This window comes from Diabrotica undecimpunctata, chromosome 8 (assembly GCF_040954645.1).
Source record: "Diabrotica undecimpunctata isolate CICGRU chromosome 8, icDiaUnde3, whole genome shotgun sequence".
NCBI lineage: Eukaryota > Metazoa > Arthropoda > Insecta > Coleoptera > Chrysomelidae > Diabrotica > Diabrotica undecimpunctata.
Window position 1 is genome coordinate 23,456,607 of NC_092810.1, and position 20,124 is coordinate 23,476,730.

General features: G+C 34.1%; 1 protein-coding gene across 7 annotated transcripts in view; it reads right to left on the minus strand.

Annotated features, from left to right (window-relative positions):
• Positions 1 to 412: 412 nt before the first annotated feature.
• LOC140447279 (cyclin-dependent kinase-like 4) overlaps positions 413 to 20,124 on the minus strand; it is an 86,756-nt gene continuing 67,044 nt past the window's right edge. For 3 of the 7 annotated variants that reach the window (XM_072539846.1, XM_072539848.1, XM_072539847.1), the window contains exons 5-10: positions 17,843 to 18,226; positions 17,516 to 17,757; positions 9,213 to 9,404; positions 6,264 to 6,468; positions 867 to 943; positions 413 to 597 (exon numbers count right to left, since the gene is read on the minus strand). In XM_072539846.1, coding sequence (XP_072395947.1) covers positions 508 to 597; positions 867 to 943; positions 6,264 to 6,468; positions 9,213 to 9,404; positions 17,516 to 17,757; positions 17,843 to 18,226 — 1,190 coding nt within the window. In that variant the 3' untranslated portion in view covers positions 413 to 507. Of the gene's footprint in view, positions 741 to 846; positions 944 to 6,263; positions 6,469 to 9,212; positions 9,405 to 17,515; positions 17,758 to 17,842; positions 18,227 to 20,124 lie in introns of all 7 variants that reach the window. The other 4 variants (XM_072539851.1, XM_072539852.1, XM_072539849.1 and 1 more) reach the window with 4 other exon arrangements.

Below are 20,124 nucleotides of genomic sequence, written 5' to 3' on the forward strand. Positions count from 1 at the left end.
CTCTTGAACTTCAATTTTCTACATAAGAAAGTAGTAACTGTCGACTGATTTTTATAATTCGTGTAGGATTTTAAACCAATAAGACGCTCGACTATAGATATTGTATAAAAACTATTACAAACTAAAAATGAAGTATTTATTATACGCTTTTCAACATATTCTATGATGTTTGTGCTTTAATAAATAAAAATAGATAGTGAAATATTTACTAAGTATATTATTTCCTTATTTTTATATATTATTCCTTATTCTTGTTCTTCCTATTCCTTATGCCGTATCCCTTATATCAATTGTAGTCTACGGATGAGTGAAGAATTGAAAAAGATTCAGGCAAAATAATCTTGATCTATACCAAGAAAGGGGATAATTGTTCATTGCAAACGTTTATTTTGGATTAATAAAACAATAAAGCTACTAAAATAGATAGTTTATTCATCACTAATAGTATAAAATCAGTATGATAATTAAAATAATACAATAAACAAGACCATAAGCAACATACAGCTGTCAGTAAATGGGATTACCGTTATCCTTGAATATGCAGGGCAGACATATATCAAAGTACTTTCTTTTCCTCTTTACTCTTGCCTTCTCACCCTGAAAAAATGCTCACTATTTTATTTCTAGAACATTTAGTTTGCTAATATATATCTAAGATTTAATGTTCTAGAGATTGTTATTGAGTTGAAGGTTTAAATCTTTGAAGAAGATGATTTGAGCGATGATGAAGAGTGAATCCTCTGAAAAAACAAATGACCAATGGTTAATCGAAGAAATATTTCAGAAACGAACAAAAATAAAAAAACAAAGATAGAGAAAAGGATGAATAACACAAAACATAGTTACCTATACAATAATTTTCTTACCGCTGTTATATCATTTGAGTGTGGTAGCGACTTCTCTGGAGATGTTCTTTTTTTACTCCTTAATAGGCTGTTTGTAGCTAAAATAAAAATTGCTTGTTAGTTCGAAACTATCGTATCAATGATACTAATATTTCTATGGTTTTTCATCATTCGCATCAAGCGCGAATAAAGGTGGATGCTGAATGGTTAGTGAGTTTGTCTTAGTGATAGCGTTCTTGCCAAGTGACTGTTGATAAAACCCCATTACTAAGGAGCCAATTAGAAAGTGTACAAAGGAAAATGAGACGAGCAAAACCTAGTTGCGATTAGTAGGGTATGGCGATCCTGACAAAAGAATCTTTGATGCCTCAAGTCCGGAGGTTGAATGAACATCATACAATCATACTTTTTGGAAATCTTTGTTACTAATATGATGGCTAGTGAAAGAAATGGTCGGATGTTCCAAAGCCGAATCCTACAATGAGAAATGATATGGTTTTGGAACGGCAATTTGAAACTAGAAATGTGAAAACCCTCTTAAAAGCAAAGGTCTATCATTAGTCTCTAGTTAAAACCCTAGAATACACTTTATAATTTGACGTAGTAGCATTTTCTTTTCACTGTATATCATAAAAATGTACATAAGTTCCTACAAACACGTTTGGAGTTTTAGAATGACAAACGAGAAGACATACAATGAGTGTTTGTTTATACAGTCTTAATTGCACTGAATAACGCTTCCTCTGTAATAACGGTGTCTTGAAAGAGTCAATTGGAATAAACAAAATCGAATTATATATTTACATTGACAAAAGCCCATGCGGCTGCGATCCAAAGTTATCCAATCTGGCGTTTCGGTGCTGAGATTTGTCTCAGTACTATTAGATTCCCATTTTGACAAGTAAAGTAAAGAACCTTGGGGTAAAGCTAGACTATGAAAGAGTATTGAAGAAGTTCATAAATAATTAGTTCACTTTCAACAACAATACTAGTAAAATAAACAAGTTCCTCTGTTTTCCTGTTTATCGACACGATATGAATATACAGTGAACGGCTAAATTATGGAATGTTATCATTATTTCGAGAACCGTCGAGTTTTGAGGGAAATCCGAAACAGGTCGATTTTCGTTATAAAATACCCATGTTATAACGTACATGGAGTAGGGATGACGTCACCGGTGTGGGTGAAGTGACATAACCGTTAATTTTTTTAAAAAGAAATTATTATAATGCGACACCTCATTTGAAGGAGAATTTAATTCTATATTTAACGACATTACATTTTTAACTAAAATATTTTTTTAAGGGTCAAAAACATTTTTTTTTAATTTAAATTCAACTAAATTACAACTAATGATTTAATTCATAATGTACTTGAAAGTAACCAAATTATGCATAACAATTATTTTAAATAAAATGTTCGAAATGCCATCCATCGGTTCCTGTCATGACTTTCTGAAGTAAATATTTAAAAAAGCAAAAATAAGTAAAAATAATAATGGACACAAAAAGTTATCTCATACTGAAACTGAAACTTTTTGTCAAATGTTAATTCAAGCAAGTGATAGTGGCATAGTTGCTGTAATATTTCGGTACCTCGGAGGTAAAGGACACTATGTCCATTTTCTTACTTTTTCAGGAGAGCAGTTTTAAAATTTTTTAAATTTGTAATCAGTAAATACTCCAATGTTTCTTATATTTAACCAAGATTAATATATTATTATTGTGGTGTGTATAATCGTTTTTCATTCCATGAAGTGTTATATACCTGAGGTTTACCGTTCATTATTAAAATTTTTTTTAAAAATGTGTAGTTGGACATAGTGTTGTTTACTTCTAACAACTTTTTTTTAATAATGTGGCATTGCATGTTAAGGTCTTTACGAAATAAACAATACAAACACATTAAACAGCCTATACTATTATTTTATTAGAGGTAAATATTATAATGTTATAATAATTAAGTAAAATTATAGACAAGTTTTAAAAGTGGAAAAGATGCTCCATATCATCTTCATCTTCTTGTGGGTAATCGTTTGTGGCTATTAATTGTGGTAATTTTGATAAAACGCATGACAAACTGACGGTACAAAAGGCAGTAGTGCAATTAAGTCATTGTACTTTTGTTTTGTGATTGGTAATGGGATTACTGAGACTTGATTTAATTGGGCTGGAAACGTTACTTGCTGTCTTCGATACCTCATGAAGTCCACTTCATACATATTTTGATTATTGAAATCGGTCTTATAAAAGAACTTTCCAATGTGTTCTTGTTGGACTTGTAGGAAAATACATGTTGACAGTGGAACAAGGTCTTTATTAACATTTTTTTTTCTACTTACAAAAGGAGGATTAGACGACAATTTCTTATCGAACAGCGTTTTGAAGTTTTTGAAATCCGCAAGTTCCATATTGTGCACTGTGTATTTACCTGATGTTTGCCTAACTAGTTGTTGCCAGTCCCATGGTGTTAAAATGGCCAAATTGGAGAGTTTCTTTCTTTTTCTTTCGATTAAAGCATGAACAGTGCCTGCTTCCATATGTGTGTGCCCTTTCAGTAAAAACTTTTGAGTGATCGTCTTTATTTGCAGTATCCAAAAATAGCACATTATAGGTAATACTTATATTTTTATTTTGTCCATAGCAGTTATTGGTCCAAAGAGTGATGTCCTCTACTTGACTACCTGGAATTGTATTGTCAGCCCATTTCAAAATTGACGAGGCAATTTCATTTGCACCTCGGGCCCCTTTCGATTCGTCCCACATTATACATTGTACAGAAGAATCACTGGCATCATGTAATGTAAAATTTAATATCCAAAGCTTCCTTTTGTAGAAACTAATACAATTGTTTTTAGTGGTGAAGGCAAACATTTTTTCAAATCACCAGATACTACTTTGTATTTTGGTGACTCTTTAGCTATTATAAAGTCCAATTGTTTTAAGTTATAACGAGTTTTAGATTCAATTAGGTGAGCATCATGATCAGCCTGTACACTGGTTAGTTCATCTGCAGTAAGATTATTTTTTAATTGAGCGGTGAATGTACTGCATGTATCGCAAATGTCTCTTTCGGGCGGTTTAAACGACAACTTGAAGTCTTTATTAAAAATATCTGCGTACAACCACTTTTTTGCTCTGAGCTTTGGATCTACTTGTCTTTCATTGCATTCATAAATGTACAGTTGATACATCTTTTCTATTGTAAGTTCTGTGCCCAGATAATATCTTTTACTCCTTTCTCTGGAATAATGACTCTCGTATTTTGGGAATAATTTAATATGTTGATGTATACTATTTATGGTTTCGGTAGGAGTTTTATTGCTTGGCGTGTGTCTATCTCTTTGATCAGCTTGTTGTCAATTGTAATTTTTTACTAAATTATGGCTCACCTAAATGAAACACAACGCATAGAAATATTAATTCTTAGCGGATGCGGAGATAAAAAAAGAAAACATAACGAGGTATGCAATTTATTCAACGCAAAATATCCAGACAGACCCATCAGCCAATCAACAGTAAGTAAAATAGTCTGAAAATTTGGAGAAACTAGGCACGTTAAACATATTCCAAACGCTGGGCGTCCTAAAATTGAAGACAATGTGAAACTTGATATTTTATTAAATCTACATGACAATCCTCACAGTAGTTCAACACAAATGGGTGAATATACTTGAGTTTCCCAACGATCGGTATTACGTATTTAAAAAAAAAGAAAAATACCATCCCCACAAAATTCAAATACATCAGGAATTAAACGACGACGATCCCGATCGCCGGCTTCAATTTTCTGAAATTATGCAGGATTTATGTATCCGCAATCCACATTTCATCAATCAAATCCTTTTTTCCGATGAAGCCACATTTTTTATACGTGGTACCGTGAATCGTCAAAATTGCAGATATTGGAGTCAAGAAAACCCACATTGGATGGCTGAGTCACACACGCAATATCCTCAGAAAGTAAATGTATGGGCAGGGATCATTAATGACAGAATCATTGGCCCTTTTTTCTTTGAAGAAAATCTAACAGGAGAACGTTATTTAACTTTTTCAAAAATCAACTTATACCTGTCCTTGCTAACATGTATCCAAATGCCAATAATCCAAATTTACCTGGTGAAAATATCTGGTTTCAACAAGATGGAGCCCCTTCGCATTACGCACGTGAAGTCCGTCAATTTTTAAATCATTGCTTTCCCAGGAGGTGGATCGGAAGACGAGGTTTTATAGAGTGGCCAGCTAGGTCGCCAGATCTAATACCTCTAGACTTTTTCCTGTGGGGTTACATAAAATCAAAAGTTTATGTCAACAGACCCCAAAACTTACAGGACTTCAAAGATAGAATTAGGCATGTAATGAGTCTAATTACTCCAGAAGTCATCCGCAATGTACTTGATGAATGTGTCCTTAGATTCGCATATTGTCAAGAAACCGATGGATGGCATTTCGAACATTTAATTTAAAATAATTATTATGCATAATTTGGTTACTTTAAAGTACATTATTAGTTGTAATTTAGTTGAATTTTAATTAAAAAAATTGTTTTTGTACCCTTAAAAAAATATTTTAGTTAAAAATGTAATTTTACATTTACATTTACATTTTACATTGTGATTTCTATTTAAAAAAATTAACGATTACATCACTACACCTACACCGGTGACATCATCACTACTCCATGTACGTTATAACATGGGTATTTTATAACAAAAATCGACCTGTTTCGGGATTTCCCGCAAAACTCCACGGTTCTCGAAATAATGATAATATTCCATAATTTAGCCGTTCACTGTATATAAATAAAAAGAAATAAAAATATTGACTAGTTTTATTTAGGCTTTTGTATGAATTTCTTTCAGATATTCGAAGTAATCTATCATGCAGCCTATTTCTTTTAATTTCTGGAAACTTTTTGGTTTTTTTCTTGGTTTTAAGTAAGTTTAGAAGGCTACGGGACATATCCCTACTTTTTCGAGACACGTAATGTCTTTTTTTATGAATTTTTAATATAAAACGGGACCTTACTGTATATACCTATATATAAAAGGTGCGCCAACCCTCTGGCTTTCTTTGATTATATATAAACTATGGAGTATATAAAAAAATGTTTTAAACAAAACTGATGTATAAAAAAAAGACATCTATAATTTAAAATTGTTTTCAATTATACAGGGTCAATCAGAACCAAGGAATGAATAGGTGGAGTAGGCAGATTGAGACCCCGAACTCGAACAGAATCATATCCCTCTTGATAATGGCTCCAAAATGGGGCCATTTTGGAGCCCTTAATTCTCAAAACTTAGTAATTTATATATATATATATATATATATATATATATATATATATATATATATATATATATAGAAAAAGAAACCGAAATTTTCAGTAAATACATATTTTAATAAATGTTTTACCTCCTGGTAGATTGGGTAGCACAAAATCATCAGGTTTCGTTTTGACTTCTTTCTTTTTCAGTAAGCTAGAGGTAAAACTATTATACCAAATTGGGGTGTTATCGAATGGGTTACTATGGTCGCCGGTGGCAAATATATTATCAACAACTGCGTTTCTTTCCAACTTCTTGAGAAATTGCGTTCTCGGATTGGTCAGAAGAGGTACCTAGAAATTAAAATAATAGTAACTAACAAAGTTGTGACTATAATTTTTAAAGTAATAGCACAGATAATAAATGTTTAGGGTTGATTGTGCGAGCCGGAGTTTAAATCTTTGTAGAAATATCTCCGGAAAATTGTTTTTAATTATAATCTCGTTATGCTCCAGCTGAAAAATGTGTGGAAAAATCCTTATAAAATAAAAACTTATTATTCTTTACATATTTTATTATTCTTTCCCCAATCTCAAATTGCCCAAATATATTTTTTTAAAATATTTTTCACATATAGTAATTATCTTGCTGGGTTTCAAAATGTGCTTATGTTCATTTTTTGAATTTCCAACCATATATAGGTACATATTAAAAAACGTTTACAGACAAACATTTAAGTAAAATTATGCTGTAAAACAATCACGAAAATATAGTCATATTATAAAAATTCTAGGTTATATCATGTATACTTAATCAGAAACAAAACAATTGGTTGTGAATTCATAATTATTAACTTAAAATGACATAACGTTGGATGTTAGTCTTAGAATAATAACATATGTAAAGTTAATAGTCTAGGTGCCAGGCGACATACTGTATCACTCATACATAACAGGCTACAATTTTCAGGATAGCTTCATAAGACCTCGACCCCCAAATATCTCTTGGGATACTTTCGGTACCGGGTGCTTTTTCTCTTCAGCTTATCCAAAAGTGGTCATTTTGAAGTGATGTATCAAATTTATTAATAACGTGTTGCTGTTTAATGAGTACAAAAGTCGACTTCCTAGACTACCTATAATAGTATATCTGATAGGCGCTGGTTTTTCTGAAAAAGAAGAGACTAAAAGACTTATTTTATGAATTAGACTTAGTATATTATATATCACTTGTATAATGAAACTGTATATTATTGACGATGAATTGATTTTATTAATATATTTGTAGTTATCTAAAGTTAACGCATAAGTATAAGAAACGAAATGAAAATGGAGCGAAATATCAATGATGACATAGAAAGAAAGCAATTAATCTGGTTCGGACATGTCAAAAGAATGCCAGAGTACAGATGGCCTAGAAGAGTACTGGAATGGATCCCTCCTGAAAGAAGAAAGAGAGGACGACCACGGAGAAGTTGGCGCAACGATATTGATGAAGCAATGGCGGCAAGAGACTTAGAAGAGACAACTGCATAGATTGTAACGATGCGCTGGACGTTTAACAGTTCGAACCGTGGGAGTGTCGATAATCACGTACCCATTTCCACGACGACATGACGAGGTGGGATCCGGAGCGGCTATTTAAGGCGAGCGACTGGCAGAATTGCCGGAATTAGATTAGTCTTGTGGCTAGCGCTCTAGGCTCCCTGGCTCGCCGGTGTATTGAATCTGCGAGCCGACCCTGACAGAGAGACTTCCGTACTGAGGATTATACTCTGTCCTCAATCAAGCAGAACCCGTGGGTATCGTGCATTGAACGTTACCGTATAGCGTGGATCTGCACAACCGAATTTTACGACTGCGTTTGGCGCTTCCGCTGGATTGAAATGGAAGCGAGCACAAGTCTGCGTGCGATTGAATTCGCGTATTCCATTATTTTTGTTAGTAATAATAATTTTTCTTTTACAGGCGTCCGCCGTGGAATCCACTCTTGCGGGATCCAGACGGGGACCTAGAGTACATTTTATTTTTATTTCTTTATTCTTGGATATACGTTGAAACTAATAGATTTATTTTTATTTCAACCTGTGTTTTACTGAGTCTGTCGCTTCAAAGAGCTACCCGTTACAAGATATGACCGAAAAAGATGGAAATTGGGAGCGGAGAAGCAGCGAAAGTCGTAATCAATCCGTTATTAAAAAAACAAAAAAATCGAAAGAGTGCTCTGTTGTGTTAGCAAGTGTTGCTAGCGAACATCTATCAGGGTGTAACCTAATGTCACTCTTGTGAAGAGTCAAACGGCTGGAAACTTTTTGGGAGGTGTGACCTATATAATAAAATTCACAGCCTAAACAACTAAGTTTGTATACAACATCACTTTTATCTGAGTTTGGTACTTTGTCTTTCAATGACTTATATAAATATCCCACAACTAGAGTGTTTTTAAAAGCAATTTTTACGTTTAGTAAGTATTGAGCAAAAATTCTGGTCAATTCGGGAGTGACATTCTTAATAAATGAAAGTCATACAAAAGAGATTTTAGCAATATTACTAGTCAGTGAATGGGAATCTTAGCTAACTTTCATAGCACCTGTATTTTGGTGAGGGTTGTCTTGTGTGTTAAGTTGCTAAGTGTAGCAGAGGATGTGTTGAAGATGATTTTTCTGAGTAAGGATTGGAGGTAAGAATTATCTAGAAACAATTGTAAAAGGATGTTGAGATTCTTCTTTTTAAAAACAGGGTCATCCAGGTTACAAACTCTTGTGGTCATTTGTTTTAGTAGATTAACTTTCATACTTGACTTGTGGTAAGTTATTGTAGTTGAGGTATCTTTCAGAGCTACACTTTTTTCTATACCAATCAATTGTAATAATGTTATCCAGTTCTTTAGTGAATATTGTGTCAAGAACAGGACCAGATTAGTTTTGATCTTCCTTTACAAGAGTTAATTGAATATGGGGGTCATAGCTTTTAAAAATGTCTAAGAGCTCAGTCTCTAAAGCTAGTGGACAGGACATAATAATGTCTTCAACATACTTTTTAATAAAAGGATCAACCTCGAGAACCATATCCAACAGATCGTCAATATTGATATTTACCTGCGTGGGTTTGGTTGTCAAGTTGTTAATACTCTGTAGTACGTTTGGCGATTTCTTTGGAGGATCTTTATTAAAACTTATATTATTAATAGTGGGATGTAGAATCAAGTGTGATTGTGGTGATCGATTGAAGTCCCCATAATCTAAATTCTGAAATTGAGGTGAATCAGAGAGCTCATCCTTTTGGTGTTCCTGTAAAAAATAAATTTCGGTTCAATGAATTTGGTTAGTGTATTTATAGTTGGATAATGATCATTTAATTTATCAATGGTAGAGTAACACGGTATGTTAAGGTATGTAAAATTTCCTTTTCAAGGAAATACAAACCGCAAGGTTTCCATCACTCTGTTTACCGAAAACCCACCCATACCAACCGCTACTTGCATGCCAACTCTCATCACCCACCTGACAAATGAATTCAGTTATTAATACCCTAGTCCCTTTGCAATGATGCAAGTAGATCCGCTGAGCTCTCTTCTTTAAAACAAGCCCTCATCCAAAATGGTTACCGCGAAAATCACATCAATAGGAGCATCCACAGTATCAATCTCCTGCTCATTCTTAACCCAAAGACTCACACGCTCATCACTGACAAAATCGGCAATCTCCTTAAATTGAAAGGAATTGAGACAATATCTACCCCTTAACAAAAACGTTCATCTCTTGTCCGATCAATCAAAGACAACATTCCAAATGAATCACATGGAATTTATGAAATTCCTTGTGTAAACTACCTTCGATTTTACATAGGCCAAACTAATTGTAAAATCCAAAACAGGACTTATAAACATTTCAGTTTTAGATCAATACCATTTTCATACAGGTCACAAAATTAATTTAAAAACTCTAGTACCATATCCCCCATCCGTTTTTATAAACCATGAATTGTCCGAGAGGCAGCCGTAGTGCAGTGAGTAGTTACCTTCTTCTTCTTCATGTACCGTGTCCTTTCAGAACGTTGGTTACCATCATAGCTATCTTAATTTTATTCACTGCCACCCTAAATAGCATGCTTGTATCAACACCATACCAATCTCGCAAGTTCTTTAACCATGAGGTTCTTCTTCGTCCTGGACTGCGTTTGACTGCTATTTTTCCTTGCATGATATTTTGTAGTAACCTATATTTGGGACCTCTCATTATATGTCCGAAATACTCCAGCTTTCTCTGCTTGATGCTTTTTATGATCACAGTAGTCTTGCTAAGGGGTTCTAGTATTGCGGAGTTTTTAAAATTCTTCTATAGCACCACATTTCGAGAGCCTCAAGGCGATTTAGATCGATTTTATTCACAGTCCAGGACTCGACACCATAAAGTAAGACCGAGAACACGTAGCAGCGAAGTAGGCGGATCCTCAATGCCAATTTTAGGTCTCTGTTACATAACACCTTGGACATCCTTCTAAAAGCCGCTCTAGCCTGCTCTATCCTAGATCTAATTTCGCCGTGACTTTCTGCGTTACAATTTAATTGCTGTCCAAGGTAAACGATTTTATCAACTTGCTCAAGTTTGGTATTATTTACATACGAGGCATATTTTTTAAGTAAGTACCGTTTTGCGATTCCGCCGCCGCAGCGCTACGGTCGGCGTTCCGCGCATGAGCGCTGGTTACCTACATCTCTTGTCTAAGCACTGACGCCATTACACTCTGATTCTTCATTGTATACTTGTTTACTCCAGTGTTTAAGATGCCTCCAACAATCGTGAGTCACGCTGATTGTGAAGTACGGGCTGTTATACGATTTCTTAGTGCTAAAGGCGTAAAACCGATCGATATTCATCGTGAGATCGTTGAAGTTTACGGACAAAACATTATGAGTGATGGAATGGTAAGGAAATGGGTGAGAGCATTTAAAGATGGCCGCACAAATGTGCATGATTAAGAACGGAGTGGGCGTCCTTCGGTCGTTAATGAAAATTTGGTACAGAAAGTGGACGAAAAGGTGAGAGAAAACAGACGCTTTACAATGTCATTATTGTCCAACTACTTTCCTCAGTATTCTCGTAGTGTTTTGTATCGCATTGTTACCAAGAACTTGAATTACCGGAAATTGTGTTCACGTTGGGTTCCAAAAATGTTGACTGATTTGCACAAAACCCAACGTTTAGGCAGTGCATTGACTTTCCTTGAGCGGTACCACAGTGAAGGTGAAGATTTTTTAGACCAAATTGTTACTGGTGACGAAACGTGGGTGGCTTACGTCACACCAGAATCGAAACAACAATCCATGGAATGGCGAAATTCATCATCACCCAAAAGAGTGAAGTTTAAACAAAACAATTTCTGCCCGGAAAATCATGTGCACAGTTTTTTGGGACGGAAAAGGAGTATTGCTAGTGGAGTTTCTGCCTCGTAATGAGACAATCAATGCAGCGTCTTATTGTGAGACATTGAAAAATCTGCGTCGTGCAATCCAGAACAAAAGACGTGGCAAGTTGAGTAAGGGTATCGTTTTGCTGCATGACAATGCAAATGGGAAACTCTAGATCATTCTCCATACAGCCCTGATCTGGCGCCCAGCGACTACCATTTGTTCCAGCACTTAAAGAAACACCTGGACGGTCAGCGTCTTCAAGACGATAACGATGTCAAAACATTTGTGATACAGTGGTTAACAAGTCAGGCGGCAGAATTTTATCAGGAGGGTATTCAGAAACTGGTGCCACATTATGACAAGTGCCTCAATATTCACAGAAATTATGTAGAAAAGTATATTAAGGTACAGGCTTTCATGTAAAAATAAAATTATTGCCATATCTTTGCACGTCTTTTTTTAATTCCAAAACGGTACTTACTTAAAAAACACGCCTCGTATATAGACAGTTTTATATGCTGTTGTTTACTTATTACGAGTATTTTGGTTTTCCGTATGCTCAGATCTAAACCTGCCTTCTTACAACTCTCAACGACACTATCAAGTAGTGTTTGCAGATCTTGACTAGAAGCTAGGAGTACTGTATCGTCCGCATATCGCAAATTATTGATGACTTCACCGTTCACAAGTATTCCTTCTTGTTGTTCAGAAAGTGCTATTCTGAAAATTCTTTCGGAGTAAACGTTGAAAAGCAGGGGTGACAAGAGGCATCCCTGCCGTATTCCTCTTTTAATATTAAGAGCCTGTTATTCCACACCATCTACTAAAACTGATGTTGTTTGATTCCAATAAAAATTTGCAATTATTTGAACATCTCTGCCGTCCAAGCCAATGTCTTTTAGAGATTCGATCAATATAGAGTGCTTAACACGATTGAATGCCTTTTGGAAGTCAATAAAACAACAGTATATGTCTACAGATATATCTCGACATCTTTGAAGAAGTACGTTTATTCCAAACAGTGCCTCTCTCGTTCCAAACCCGTTACGGAATCCAAACTGTGTGTCATCCAGGTACTCCTCGGAGTAGTTAACACTAAAGTAAATAAAGCTAAAGGATCAGGTTCAGTAAATAAAACCTACTGGATAACAGCAGAGAAGTGAGAAGACTTAAGATACACAAACCTTTGGACTTACCAGATAGATTTTTAGATGTAAATTGTTTAGAATACAAGAAATTGTTTTTTTTTTAATATTTTCGTTAAATTTAATAAGGAAGGTACCAGCACTAGCAAGTATTCTTCGATCATGTTAATTTCTTTGTTTGAATTATCTAATTTGATTATTGTCCAAATTTCTGGTTTCTTGGCAGATAAGAAAGTAATTAGTGCCGACAAAAATTAAATATTAAAATAAAAGCCTCATAAGTTTATTATAAAAATCCAGATTTGGCCTTAGAACAAATTAGTTTAAAGTTAAGATTAGAATTAAATTAAATTAAAATAATAAATAATAATTGTTATTGTAATAAAAAAGTTTAATTAATATAGGAAAATACTATATTGGTGTATATTAATATAGAAAATATATATTAATATAGAAGGTAACAAAATCGAATGAACAGCAAAAGAAATAAACCAGAACACGATAACTCATCCGACGAGGAGGAAGCCTTCAAAAGAAGGAAAGCTACTTTAAGAACACCTACAAAGGATAACATAAAAAATCGCGAAATGGAAGAACTAAAGAAACTACTAGAAGAAATAAATAAGGAGATTAAAACGGAGATAAAAGAGCTGAAAACAGAAATGAAGGAAGAAAATAAGGAGATCAGAAGATATATAAATGAAGTTAAAGAAGAGATAAAACTAAATAATGAAGAAATAAAAATCATAAAGCTGGAAATAGCAAAGGTGAAGGAAGAATGGACAAAAGAGAAAGAAGAACTGAAAAGAGAAAACGAACTAACCAAAACCGATAACAAAAAGATAACGGAAGAATTAAATGATCTAAAACACTCATTGGAAAGATTAGACAAAGAAAAAAGAAAGAAGAATATTATCATTAGTGGAGCAATAATAGACTCTGAAGACCCAAAAACATTGAAAGAAGGAATGACTACTATGTTAGAAAATCATCTTGAAGACAAAACTAATATTAAAAGAGCACAAAAAATAGGCACAAAAACATGCTTAATTGAACTAGAAAGCGAAGAAGAAAAAACAACAATCTTAAGAAACAAATACAAACTTAAGAATGTGAAGACCAAAAAAATATGGATTACAGAGGATCTCACAAAAGAAGAGAGAGAGAAAATGAAAGCTTTAAGAGATAAAGCAAGAGAAATGAGGGAAAATGAAAAAATGGTCAAAATAGGATACAATAAAATCACAGTAGATGGCAAGGAATGGAGATGGTGCTATAAAGAAGAAAAAGTAGTGGAAATAGAGAGTTCAAAAAACTACCAGAGCAACATAAAAAGAACCAAGGAGAGGTCAAGCAACGAATAGAGAAAGAAGAATTACAAAATAAACCGGACAATGATAAATGTTTAGTTTTAAGTAGTAATAGGAATAGGATTAGAAATGTAAATGATAAGTATGCCATTAGAAATATGACTTGTGATAGGAATATGGGTATTAGGCTTACTAACAGTAGTGATAATATTATAGTTAGGGGGAATATCAAAAATGGGCATAGCATTAGTAATGAAGGTAGGGAAAAATTAAATATTAGCATTAGAAATAAAAACGATAATAAAATAAATAACGGATATAATGGTAATACAAAAACCAGGGAGCATGAAATCAACGTTAACACCAATAATGGAGAAGAAGAATACAGTAATAAGGAAATACATATTAACAAGACAAATCATATAGGAATAGCGACATGGAATGTGACATCTCTGACCGGCAAGGAAATAGAAGCTACGGACGAAATGGAAAAAATGAACGTACAAATAATGGGAATAAGCGAGACAAAAAAGATAGGGAAAGGACACATCAATATCAATGAGAAATATAGTCTATATTATTCCGGAGTACCACAGAGTCACAGAGCAAAAGAAGGAGTTGGTATAATAGTTAATAAAAGAATAGTATCAAGAATAACAAACTACGAAGCAGTATCATCTAGAATAATCACAGCCCAAATAGAACTAAAAGACAAGATAGGAATAATACAAATATACGGACCAACAGAAGGTAATGAAGAAGAGATAATGATAGAATTCTACAACGAACTCCAAAACGCATTAGACAAATTAAGAGAGACAAGAGAAAAAATAGTAATCTTAGGCGATTGGAATTCAAGAGTAGGTAAGGATATTAACAGGGGATTAGGATGCATTGGACAATATGGGGAAGAAACATTAAATAGAAATGGAATTAAAATGCTGGAATTCTGCCAAACCAATGACCTGATAATAGGAAACACATTCAGTGAACAAACCATTAACGACAAATATACATTTGTGGCTGAAGAGAGAAATGCGAAAAGCTTAATCGACTATATAGTCTATACGACAAACCTAGAACAAAATATAAAAAACATCTTAACGGAAAAGGAACCCGAACTGTCTACACAACACAGGATGGTCACTGCAAAACTGGAGGATGAAAAAATGGAGGAAGTGGAAAGAAAAGAGTACAAGAAAGTAAATGTAAACAAATTAAAGATAAAAAGTGTGCGAGAATTTTACACGGAGGAAACTAACAAAAGACTGAGACAAATAGAGCGCCAAAAAGAAACATGGACAATGGAAGAAAGATGAAATACATACAGTGAAGTATTAAAGACAACAGCAACTGAAGTGTGTGGAATCAAAAAATATAATAAACAGTTAAAAAGGACAAGGTGGTGGAATAAAGAAGTGAAGACAGAAATAAAAAAGAAGAAAATAGCATGGAAAAAATACCTCAAAACGGGATTAGAAGAAGATAAAGAAAAATACTATAGGCAGAGACGACTGGCAAAAAAGACAGTCACACAAGCAAAAACAAAAACATGGAAAGAATTTGGAGAAGAACTTCAGGAAGAATATATAACAAATAATAGAAACTTTTGGACGACAATACGACACATAAGGCAGGGAAAACGAAAGGAAATAAACGCAGTAAGAGATACTTCAAACCAAATACAAATAAGCCCAGAACAAATAGCTAGGGTATGGAAAGAATATTATGAGAAAAAATTTGATACCGAAGTGATAAAGGAAGACAATATAATCAATGAAGGCGAAGAAAACACAGAGCCAGAGCAAATAAGTAGAGAAGAAGTAATAGAAGGATTATCAAATATAAAAATAGGCAAGGCAGGTGGGGATGATGAAATTGAACCGGAAATGGTAAAATACATGGGAGAAGAAGGAATAAACTGGCTATGGAAAATATATAAAGAGGCGTGGGAAAAACAAACAATCCCTAAAGACTGGCAGAACAATATCATCGTGCCAATATACAAAAAAGGAGAACATGTAAACTGCGACAACTATAGGGCAATATGCCTGTCATCGGTGTGCTTTAAAATATATACGAAAATAATAGAGAAGAGACTAAGACAAGAAGTAGAAATGGTATTGGGAGACGAACAAATGGCATTTAGACCGGGAAAACAGACAAATGACAACATATATATCATTAGAAACCTAATAGAAAGAAGCATAGATACGGGGAAAAAACTAGTATTAGCGTTCATAGACCTAAGAGCAGCATTTGACACGATAGAAAGACATATTATAGGGAAATGCTTGAGGAAAATTAACGTACTTAATGCATTGATAAAAATTATAGAAAGTACTTACAAAGAGGTAAAAGGAAGGGTACAAATAACAGGGGAAAGATCGGAAGCATTTAATTGGAAGAGAGGTATTAAACAAGGAGATAGTCTCAGCCCTTTGCTATTCATAATAGTAATGAACGAATTGATAAGAAACACTAGAGTCAGAACTAATCAACTACAGACAATAATAGGTTACCGCAGATTACAACCGGTAACAATAGAGTCCTTAATGTATGCAGACGACATAGTACTAATAGCAGATTCCGAGAATAAAATGCAGAAACTAATGGATATATGGGTAGAACAAATAGAAGAACTTAAAATGGAGATAAATGAGGAAAAAAGTAAGATAATGATAATCAGCGGCAAAGGAGATAAGGAAGATAATCAAATAAAGATACAATGTAAAAACTCAGAATTGGAAATAGTAACAACTTACGAATACCTGGGAAGTATAATAACTAATGATGGAAAAATAGACTGGGAAATAACAAATAGAGCAAAGAAATCAAACAAGTTATATTATGCGTTAGCCCCAATAATGGGAAAAAGAGAACTTGCACGAGAAACAAGAATAAAAATATATAACACAATAGTGATACCGACTGTGCTCTATGCAAGTGAAAACTGGACAATTCTGGAAAAACATAAGAGCAGGATAAACGCAATGGAGATGAGACATCTAAGAAGGATAGTTGGAAAGACAAAATGGGATAGATTAAGCAACGAGACTATTAGGAGAATGGCAAACCAGGAACCGATAATGAACAAAATAGCAAAGAGACAAATGAACTGGTATGGGCATATGATGAGGATGCAATCCAATAGAATAACAAGAAAAATTTATGAAGCAAAAAACATCGAAAAAAGAAAAAGAGGCAGACCAAGAAAAAAATGGATACAGCAAGTAGTAGAGGCGGGAAAACTTAAACAAAAATCACTCGAGGAACTGAAAATAATGGCAGGAAACAGAAAAGAATGGAAGAGGTGGGTAAATGGAAATTAAAATAGCTAGCCCAAATCCGACACCCTATTAGGGTAAAAGGAAGGGGAGAAAGAAAGAGAGAAAGAAAGATTATTGTCCAAACAGGACAGATTGCAAATCTTGACTTGGAAATAAAAAAAAAGAAAGATTTATTCTTATTTTTCCCTACTGGACATAATTCTCTACAGCGGGAATTCAATCGTTACATTCTACATATTTTACCTGTCTGGAACTAAATTTGGCCAAACTTTCCAGCGATTTTTCCAGCATTTGAATCTCCGAAGCGTTGTTGCTGCTATGGTTGATCTTTGTTCCACGATCTTTGGAAATCAGCGCACCTTGGCTAGATCTTTGCTGTAACACGTTCAATCTTTGCGCAGTTTCAGCCAAAGTTATTAAATTTTTGTCGTTGAAATTCTCGTTTACTGTTCCATCTCCGTTACTGAGTTTTCTCTTCATTGTGCCTGTAAATGGATATTATTAAAAAATGAAAATATTAAAATCTTAAAATTAGCGGTTGACAGGGGTTAGTTGGTTCTAAAAAATTACCTTCTGTAAGCGAAAACCTCCACTTCGAGTCTCTGCTTGGTTTCCTTCTCACTTCGTCCCTCTTATCCGTCGACATAAGTATCTCAGTCTTGTACTTCCTCAAGAGCGGATTATTCAGTTCGACGTTAACCTTCTCTCTTAAAGCTGGTAAGAACCTCTGTGGGAACATATCATGGGTGAAGAAGCTGTGCTTCAGGAGCTCGTCAGCCGTTAGTCGCTGCTGAGGGTCCATCTTCATGCAACTCTCTAGGAATTCTATAGTAAGTGTTGGCCAGGATTCGAAGTGTTTGTATAAGCCTATGCTTTCTTCTGTAGGAAATTTGACTGTTGTTCTAAGTTTAGAGTTCTTTGATAGTAAATGTTGGTGTCTAGAACATGGTTTGCCTAAAAACATATAAAAATTCAATGGCAAAAATAAATACTCCCCAGCAATAGGCAGCAAGAGTAATAGAAATTGTTTTAATTCCGTCTCAATGTCTTCTTGGTTGTTGTTGGTGTCATTTTGACGTTACTTAGTTGTGCCCATGTGTATATTTTATTTTTTCTCAGTAATCGATGTCTTCGAGCTGAATGTGACCTAATTTAATGGTGTTCAAACTTTCTCCTCCTAGTTATAAGTTTATTTTTATGAACGAGAGAGTAATTAGCATAATTTTAACTGGCAGCTCCGACCACTCCATGGGCGTGCTCAAGATTAATTGAAAAATTACTTTAAATAATTGTAAAAAATAAATGAATTATTTCAGTGTTATAAAGTGTTATGTGTATGTAAACAAAAGTGACCTCTTTTATCACACACTATATTAGAACTGACTGGCCTACATTAAAAAGGGTTTTAAAAAATTCACATTTTTTTTAATTTTTAAAAATTACAAAAGAGAAAAAGAGTTTTTAAAACCGTCTAAGGTATGTTAAATAGATGAATAAAAATATTAATATAAAACTTACAGCTACTTGTTACAAATCCAAATCAGATTCAGAAGATGAACTTTCAGAACCAAGATTTATAATAACTGGCTCGATCATTTTATCAGTAATATTGTCCAGCTTCCACATTTTTTCCTCTTCTTTAATAGTGTGATTTACTGCCTTTTCTAAGTTTTCAGCTTTTACATTATTTACGGCCTCCAAAAACAACTGTTTAACATCATGAATTTTAAAAGTGGTATTTTTCTTGAAACTTCACTCTTTATCTGTGCCCATACCAGTTCAATCGGGTTTAATTCACAATGCTATGGAGGGGATCTAAGTACTGTCATTCCACGATTTTTGGCAATTTCATATTTCGTATTTTTTAAATTTTTCTTTATGAAGGGCACACAACGAATAAAGTTCCTTTCTTATAGATCCGGGATGGTACGTAATATTTTTTGAACTCAGCCAATTCTGCAAGTCTTTTTTTAACCACTTGGTTGTGGGCAGTCCTTCTATAAGTCTGTAGTGATAACTTGCATTATCCATTACTATTACACAGTTCTTAGGAAGAAGATCTATCATTTGTTCGAACCATTCTTGAAAGACATCAGCGTTCATGTCTTCATGGTAGTCACCGCTACGAGTTGATTCAAAAGATAATAAACCACCTTCAACAAAACCGTCTGAACTGCCAATGTGTACTATTATCAGCCTGCGTCCCTTTCCTGATGGTGGGTTTAAACCAGTAGATAAGTTATTTACAAAAGCGTGCCTTTGACTTGTAACAGTTTCATCCTGCCAAAATTTATTTGGTGTATGACCCTCGTTGATCCATGTTTCATCAAGATAAAATATTTTTCTTTTTTGGTTTCTCATTTCCTTTATGGTTCTTAGAAAATGTCTTCTCCATATGACAATATCGCTTCTTTCTAATAAAATAGACTTTCTGGGATTCTTTTTCCAGCGGAAGCCTATTTCTTTTAAAAGTTTCCATAACGTACTTCGACTCATTTCTGGGTAATCCTTATCATCTCGAACTGAGACAAGAACTTTATCCAATGTTGGAAATTCTTGTCTAAAGAAGAATTCATGCACTTTCCGTCGAAGTCCTTCTTTAAAATGATATTCTATTTGAAATTTTGGTTTCCCTGGAGCATTACGTGGCATTTGAAAACTACCACATTTCTCTTCTTTAATAACTCTGTAAATCGTAGATTTCCCAACACCAAGTGTACTGCTAACTAACTCAACGGTCTCATCAACACTTTCACATAAACGTTTGTCTGTAAATGATTTAAAACAATTAAATATTAATGTTTTTTCATTAACTGTTAGAGGACCAATTTTTCGGCGTTTACACGGCACTT